This window comes from Drosophila arizonae, chromosome X, assembly GCF_054131065.1.
Source record: "Drosophila arizonae isolate 15081-1271.41 chromosome X, UAZ_ARI_1.0, whole genome shotgun sequence".
NCBI lineage: Eukaryota > Metazoa > Arthropoda > Insecta > Diptera > Drosophilidae > Drosophila > Drosophila arizonae.
This window is the reverse complement of record NC_142927.1, coordinates 29,017,884-29,027,057: the sequence shown is the minus strand read 5'-3', so window position 1 is coordinate 29,027,057 and position 9,174 is coordinate 29,017,884. Positions and strand designations below refer to the sequence as shown.

General features: G+C 34.8%; 1 protein-coding gene across 1 annotated transcript; it reads left to right on the top strand.

The window, feature by feature from the left end:
* Positions 1 to 3,965: 3,965 nt before the first annotated feature.
* On the top strand, positions 3,966 to 8,125 carry LOC149268094 (uncharacterized). The gene is made up of 4 exons (XM_089474650.1): positions 3,966 to 4,999; positions 5,676 to 5,715; positions 6,247 to 6,341; positions 6,395 to 8,125. Exons 2-4 carry the CDS (start codon positions 5,709 to 5,711, stop codon positions 6,725 to 6,727), a joined length of 435 nt encoding a protein of 144 aa, XP_089330776.1. The 5' UTR covers positions 3,966 to 4,999; positions 5,676 to 5,708; the 3' UTR covers positions 6,728 to 8,125.
* Positions 8,126 to 9,174: the final 1,049 nt, after the last annotated feature.

Sequence of the window (9,174 nt, the reverse complement as noted above, 5' to 3'; positions counted from 1 at the left end):
TCGAAAGCTTTTATTTTCACAAAGCTTTAAAAGCAGCTAAATGGAAAAAATAAGTTCTTTAAAAAAAAAAAACAATTAAGAAGACTCTAGTCGAGACTGCTAGGAGAGACCCTGAATCCTCTAATCTGATATTCTAATCACTCTGCACTTCTTTTCGGCACACATAAATACAAACGAACGTATTAGAACGCGATCTGCTCACTGCGCAGCAAGCAGCGAATGCGCTTGGTCTTTTGCGACGAACATTCTCTCTCAAACGGCTCATAACGCCAAGATAATATTCTTTATTGGCGGTTTGGCCCTCCGGTAAGAGTTCCGATTGAACAACACCACGAATTCTTCACTTGAAGAGGTCAAGGGTCGTCCTGAACGTGATAAATCGTTCACTTCTTCTCGCCCCTCTTTGAACGATTTACATGGTTGTATCACCAAATGTTTTTTTTTTTTTTTTTTTTTTTTTTCAACATTTCCAAAGTTTTGGCATAAGAAATTTCGTTTGAAACACAAAGTTTCACGTAAACTCTTTATTCGATATTTTCATCCATAGTAAAAATAGCAAAATGGTTGACTGGTTCCTAATGACGCCGTAACCAAACTAAATGACACATAGCATTAAAAGTTCACAGAATAGTGGCTAAAGGTTGTGCCAACCTGGGGAAATTTGATTTTTAAATATTCTCAAAGGAAAATTTTAAATAAGACTTTCCGGGAACTTAATTCACAGAATGTATATATGTATATTGCATGAAAGGATTTCTGAGAAAAATAAAAAAAAAGGTATGACAGAGTAAAATCAAATAATAATAATTTTTTTTTAATAATAATCTTTTTATTTACTCAAAATATAAACTAATAGTGAATTGAAGTGTAATGGTCAAAGAATAGATGTAATGATAATAAATAATTGCAGTGCATATCATTCGCGACAATTTTGTCGCCTGCACTGCAATACCAGCTGATCTTGCAAAAGCTAACATTGCGAGAGCAAGCTTTTGCAAGAACCTTCAAAGCTTTGGGACTCAGCGGGCGAATTGCACCCAGCTTCGTTTTGCACTTTCCAAGAAGAAGAAGAGCGGAGACTGGAATGTGTAGGTATAACAAGTAAGAAAGCTCTAGTCGAGACTGCTCGACTACGAGATCCCCTGAACCCTTGGAGTGCTAGCTATTTCAATAATTTTTCGCGTCTTTCAGCTTACACAAGAAACACACACACATACACAAACACATACACACACAAGCACCCACGCATAAACACGCATGGGCTGCAGTGTGCGCTTACTATGAGAACTTAATTGTTTAATAACTTTTTTTGTGGACGTACGATCTTCATGAAACTTTCAGATTATGATTATAACATGAATATGCATGTAATTGCCAAAGCACAAGTCTCTAGTATTTGAAATACGCGTTTTACAAAAGTGAGGGTGAGGGGGTGAATTTAGAGGTGGGGGGTAAATTTTAACAAAAACCGAAATTGTATAAATTGCATATAAGCATATATATATATATAGATATAATTTTATAACTGGTTTTCGATAAGGTTTTTTATCGATAAAAAAAGATCGGGATGAGTTATCGAATTTTAATGATAAACTCGATATCCGCGCTGTAATTACGAACATTTTACAAAAAATTTGAAGTCTCTAGCTCTCATATCTTCGGAAATCGACGCGTTCAAACATACGGACAGACGGACAGACTGACAGACAGACAGACGGACAGGGCCAAATCAACTCAGCTCGTCACCCTGATCAAGAATATATATACTTTGTGGGGTCTGCCACGCCTCCTTCTGCCTGTTACATACATTTCAACAAAACCATTATACCCTGATTTCCCATTTTCAATGGGTTCAGGGTATAAAAAGAGCCACATGGGTCAATTCAGTCTTTTCCGGCCGCATCACGAAGATCTTCAATTGTGCACCAATTTTTGCTTATAAAAAAAAAAAAAAAATTTTTTTTGTACTTAGAGTTACAAAGAAAGAAAAAAAAACAACTTGATTATATAAATAAAAATATAATTTAAAAAGAAAAACCCAAGCGCTATCAAAACGCAAAAAGCGTAAACGATCGTGGTGGCGGCGGGTGCGCAGCGGGCGCAAATAATATATATATATATATATATATATATATATATATATATATATATATATATATATATATATAATATATACATATATATAAAGGTATGTGTGAGCAGAGAAAAAGAGTCAAGTTCAGTATAAAACAAGTAAGAAAGCTCTAGTCGAGACTGCTCGACTACGAGATCCCCTGAACCCTTGGAGCAATAGATATTTCAATAACTTTTCGCGTCTTTCAGCTTACACAAGAAACACGCACACACACACGCACGTACGCACACACAGGCATACATACACACACACGCATACAGACACACACACACGCATACACACACAAACGCATACACACACACACATACACACACACATACACAAACACATACACACACAAGCACCCACGCATAAACACGCATGGGCTGCAGTGTGCGCTTACTATGAGAACTTATTGATTAATAACTTTTTTTGTGGACGTACGATCTTCATGAAACTTTCAGATTATGATTATAACATGAATATGCATGTAATTGCTAAAGCACAAGTCTCTAGTATTTGAAATACGCTTTTAACAAAAGTGAGGGTGAGGGCGTGAATTTAAGGGTGGGGGGTAAATTTTAACAAAAACCGAAATTGTATAAATTGCATATAAGCATACATTAAAAATTTGGAGACTCTAGCAATAAAGGTGTAGAAGATATAATTTTATAACTGGTTTTCGATAAGGTTTTTTATCGATAAAAAAAGATCGGGATGAGTTATCGAAATTTAATGATAAACTTGATATGCGCGCTGTAATTACGGACATTTTAAAAAAAATTTGAAGTCTCTAGCTCTTATATCTTCTGAAATCGACGCGTTCATACATACGGACAGACGGACAGACGGACGGACGGACAGACGGACAGACGGACAGACGGACAGACAGACGGACAGGGCCAAATCAACTCAGCTCGTCATCCTGATCAAGAATATATATACTTTGTGGGGTCTGCCACGCCTCCTTCTCCCTGTTACATACATTTCAACAAAACCATTATACCCTGATTTCCCATTGAAAATGGGTTCAGGGTATAAAAAATTAAGAAAAAAAATTAAAATTAATTAAATTAAAATTAAGAAAGATTTTGGTTTTTCAGTGGACTTCTGTCCGTTTCTTGTCTTAAATACCCTAACTTCACGCCAACAAGGGTCACTTTGCCGAGCGGAGGTTAGGGCACGAAAAAACTGCAGTCTCAGAAGATCTCAGCGACAGAGGAGAGGAACAGCAGAGCGCAGAAAAAAATAAAGTGACAAAAACTAGAACCAAACTTTAATGCGCGAAACACATAAAACCAAATAGATAAAACCCAAAAAAAACAAGTAAGAAAGCTCTAGTCGAGACTGCTCGACTACGAGATCCCCTGAACCCTTGGAGCAATAGATATTTCAATAATTTTTCGCGTCTTTCAGCTTACATAAGAAACACGACACGAACTGCGAACTGCGACACACATACACTCACACATGCATACACACACAAACGCACACACAGGCACACATACACACACACGCATACAGACACACATACACACACACATACACAAACACATACACACACAAGCACCCACGCATAAACACGCATGGGCTGCAGTGTGCGCTTACTATGAGAACTTAATTGTTTAATAACTTTTTTTATGGACGTACGATCTTCATGAAACTTTCAGATTATGATTATAACATGAATATACATGTAATTGCCAAAGCACAAGTCTCTAGTATTTGAAATACGCTTTTTACAAAAGTGAGGGTGAGGGGGTGAATTTAGAGGTGGGGGGTAAATTTTAACAAAAACCGAAATTGTATAAATTGCATATAAGCATACATTAAAAATTTGGAGACTCTAGCAATAAAGGTGTAGAAGATATAATTTTATAACTGGGTTTCGATAAGGTTTTTTATCGATAAAAAAAGATCGGGATGAGTTATCGATTTTTAATGATAAACTTGATATGCGCGCTGTAATTACGGACATTTTAAAAAAAATTTGAAGTCTCTAGCTCTTATATCTTCTGAAATCGACGCGTTCATACATACGGACAGACGGACAGACGGACAGACGGACGGACGGACAGACGGACAGACGGACAGACGGACAGACAGACGGACAGGGCCAAATCAACTCAGCTCGTCGCCCTGATCAAGAATATATATACTTTGTGGGGTCTGCCACGCCTCCTTCTGCCTGTTACATACATTTCAACAAAACCATTATACCCTGATTTCCCATTGAAAATGGGTTCAGGGTATAAAAAAAAAAAAAAAAAAAAAAGCCAAGCCGGAAAAAACTGTGCATAAATATGCATATATAAGATATATGCAAAACTGAAAGCGTAGAGAAAAAAAATTATAGATATAAAAATATATAATTAATGAAATAGTAATTTTTAAACATAGTGTAGTAGTAGTGTAATGTAGCATATGTATAAAAGAGAAAAAAAAAAACTTCGGAACATCGAGAAAAGAACTTGAAAGAAAAGATCTCGAAAAAAAAGAGAATTGTGCAAAACAATTACATCGCCGACGGCAAGTGAAAAGTTTTTTTTTTTTTTTTTTGGCAGAAGAAGTGCTTAAAGAGAAGAGCAGAAAAATATAATGTTGTAATAGTTCAAAAAAATAAAATCTATAATTAACATATAAATAAAAAAAAAAAACAACAAATTGAAATATATCAATAAATAAATATATATGAATAAATAAATATGTAGGAAACATAACGCAGAACAAAACAAAAGCAAATCAAAAAAAAAAAAACAATTATGTGTTAAACAAATTTAATGTTTGTGTTGTTACTCTCCGCCCGCCATATACCCCATATTTCTACACTTCACAGCTGACACCACCACGCAGAAAGACCTTTCGACGCGGGAGTAAAAGCAAACTGTAAGTGTTTAATCCCTATGTGCCCCTGTCCCCAATGATTTGAATTGAAAAAATTTAATAAAAGAAAAATTTAAGTTTGTTAAAAAAAAATAAATATACGCACAAACTCTGTGTTCGTCTTCCCCTTTCACTCTCACTTCGGTCATGAGGACCAAATAATAAAAAACTTTGGGGATCTTAAACTATTAAAATTTGTGTACAAAGATCTGAGAGGTAACAACGAAACCCCCCACACTCCCAAATGAGCTAAGGGACCTGGAGATCCCGCACGTTACCTCATGATCTGTAGCTAGCTGCATAAATTTTTGGCGCCCGAGTAGGGACCGAAGATAAGTAGAGCCAAGTCAGTGCTTTTTACATAGCAGCCAAGCAGCTAGGAAACACCAACACACACCCATGTGTTACAGAAAAAACCTGCATATATATATACCTGCATATATATATATATATATATATATATATATATATATATACATACACTTGTATGTCTACTCAAATATGCTGATATAGCTTCAAATATATTGTAAAAATTAACCGTCTTACAATAAAATGGGAAGACGAAATTTAAAAGCTCAATTGGTAATTTCTTATATTTTTTATATTTGTTACATTTTTACATTTTCGAATATTAACTAAATGTAAATTAATTAATTAATTTAAATGTGAATTAATTCAGATACTCGGCGGAAGGGTTTCTCCCGCCAAGAATATGCAACGTAAGTGTTAAATTTAGATATTTAATTAATATGTATATATTTATCAGGGACCGCAAATAAGTGTTACGCATTTAAAAAAATTGAGGCTCAAAAGTATTCCCAAAAAGAGAGAGGAAAACACACATAAGGATATTTTTTTATGGCGAGTTCAAAAAAAAGATAAACTTTTATTGGTAATTTTTTATAAAAAAATTATTTTTAATTATTAAAATTGATTTTTATAATAAAAATCAAAAATAATTATTACAAAACAATTTTATATAAAAATCAAATCATAAGTCTTATTTTTGATTTTTATAATAAAAATCAAATATAAGACTTATGATTTGATTTTTATATAAAATTGTTTTGTAATAATTATTTTTGATTTTTATCATAAAAATCAATTTTAATTATTAAAAATAATTTTTTTTTAATTTATCAAAAAATAATAATTATTTTTTAATTTTTTCCTATAAAAGTTATAATCGTTACGGTCCCTGATATTTATATAATATATGGATACATTTTACATATTTTGTCTTCCAACAGCGGTTTCTGCTGCCAGTGCTACTAGCGCTGCTGCGGCTCCATCTATTGCAGGAACAGTTTCCGAACCACCAGAACGTACTCTACCGCGTCGGCGGGTAAGTTTTCCTTTTTGTGTCAATGCGCCAGCTACCATTGATTCTTATTGCAGGGACGTCCACGTAACAGTCAGTTGAACTCGGTGGTTATGGGAGAAGACAGTGTCAACACGAATGTCACAATAAAAGTAATGCTGCGTTCTACAAAGAAACACAAGAAGCTTGTTGCCACTGTCAATAATGGCTTTGCACGCGGTCTCAAGCCAGACATTATCTTAGCCGCATTTCCTTACGAAAATGATCTAATGTTTGTCCTAAAATTTAAGAATCGTAAGCTGCCAGAATTGATAACTGCCCAGCAGTTGAAGGTGCTTGACATAAGTCTGCTAATTCAATATTACGTAATCAATCTACGTTATCCACATAATGAGAAGCCTACGATGTAATATTGTTTAAATTGGCTTTAATTTTTGCCCGAAAATAAAAATATAAATAAAATACCAAACTCATTTAATAAAATATAAAAATATTTTGAAACAATTAAAAATGTTAACATCAGTTGCATCGATCGATCGGGACTCGAACCGCGACTTCTCGATTGAGCATCATTCAGCTAACACACTACGCCACCTCACTCCTGCTAGTGGCGCTGGCAAAACTCAAATAGATTCACTGCTGCAGCGCCATCTACCAAAACTAAACGAAACTAACAGCTGATGTGATTCAACGAATGTTTCTAGAAGAAGTTTGAATGTATGTGTGCACACGCATACGATGCTGTTGTAGCTGCTGCACGTGCGTTTGTTAATTGGCCAAATATTTGATTATTTTGTATTAATTCTTGACAACGGAATTTAATGAAACTTTCAGCATATGATCTACATATTATATTGAATATTTGAGAAATTTAAAAAAATGAAAAATCATTCACAATTACCTATAGTGGCATCTGATTTGAACTTGAATGTTTTTACTCGATAAAAACATAACGGGATGATTTATCGAATTTTAAAAGCAAACTCGACGTCCGCGCTGTATATACGGTCATTAAAAAAAAAATTGAAGTCTCTAGCTCTTATATCTTCGGAAATCGACGCGTTCAAACATACGGACAGACGGACGGACGGACAGACAGACAGACGGACAGGGCCAAATCGACTCAGCTCGTCGCCCTGATCAAGAATATATATACTTTGTGGGGTCTGCCACGCCTCCTTCTGCCTGTTACATACATTTCAACAAAACCATTATACCCTGATTTCCCATTGAAAATGGGTTCAGGGTATAAAAAGCCTACAATTGAATAAAATACCAATAGACTAAATACACTAGAACTTTGGCAAGTTACAAAACTAAAATGAGGTAAAATACATAATTAAAAGAACCACCACTGTTAGCATAAGAAATATATTAATATTGTAATCCTAGAATAAAAATGTTGAGTTATCGTTGAAATGATTAATATGAATAATATAGGAATGGAAAAAATGAATAAGAGTCGTTAGTTATAAAGACGGGTTGATATAATCGGGTAAGCTAGCTAGTGTTGTCATTTACTTTGGGGTTTTTTTTTTTTTTTAAGAAAACCCTTGATTGGGAGGGTAGAGAACGCGTGTGCCGAATGTCACCCATGGCCACATTTCATTGTGTCTGTGTTCTTGCTATGAATTTGTGCCAGTCCTCCCCCTACTTCCCCCGCATTACTTTCTGGAGTATAGATCCACCTCGTGTCCAGTTGAGGGATCCTTAAAAATTAAACTTATGCAATCAGGTCATGAGGTAGGAAAGAACCCCCCCACACTCCCGAATGAGCGACTGTACCATAAGATCCCGCTTACCTACCTTGCGACCGCAGAACAACGCTCTGGCGCACAATCAGAGGCTCGAAATTAATAGATGCAGAGTACCGAGTGTTTGTTTCAATTTTCATAACGCAGTGATTTGTTTACATCTAGGTCCGTGAATACCACGCGGATATCGAGATTTGCTTCAAAAATCGATAAACAAAATAGTATTTTTTTGGTAGTGTGGGAAGTGTTTCTTGACAAACTGTATGTATATTAGCGCTAAGACTTTCGAAGCCGTTTATAGTTACCATATTGGTATTTTATTCTGAATACTCACTAAAATACCACTGTGGTAACTTTACACTGCTTCGAAAGTTAAGAAATTGAATATATTTATCTTTAGTGAAAATATTTTACGCTATATAAATAAATGAGTTTTTTATATCATTTATATTTTTTAATATATCGAAATTGAAATTTTAAACCATACTACAAATTTTTTTTTAGTTTGGTTCAGTATCTAATCGAGCACTCTCGACTAGAGTTTTTTTAAACTTGTTTTATTATACATTTACACCCCCGCCCCTACAAAAAATAAAATGTTTAATATGTTTATATGTGTGTAATACATAGCAGTTTGGGTGCAGAAAGGACTGCAAAAGGCAGAGAATTGGAAAATTTAAAGCATGACAATTTTTCTAAAAATCAATAGATGGTAAAACAGCAAAGTGTCTGGCATGCGGAAAAATTTGTAAAACTAGCGGGAAAACTTGCAACCTCTACGACCATTTGAAGCGTGCGCATCCAACATTAAGTGTAAGCGACTTGACTGTTTTCTCAGCCGTGATTGATCAATTTATTAGCATATGATGATGTAGCTCAGATCTTAATTTATGAAATTTATTGCGAAAGATATGCGTTCGTTTTCTATAGGCGAAGACAGTGGATTTCGAGCTAAGCTTCATGCGCAATGTACTCATGGCAAGGCAAGTAGAGGAAAATACGGCAAAATTGGTTGAAATTTTAAAACAGATCACTGAGCCTTGTGCATTTTGGACTTCTCAAGCTAATAAGGCATATATAACAGTTACATGCTCATTCGCCTC

Bases quoted from the DNA above. Each gene is read 5' to 3' on its own strand.
- LOC149268094 (XM_089474650.1), top strand. The intron at 6,342-6,394 runs GTAAGTTTTCCT...TTCTTATTGCAG, and splicing joins GTACTCTACCGCGTCGGCGG to GGACGTCCACGTAACAGTCA.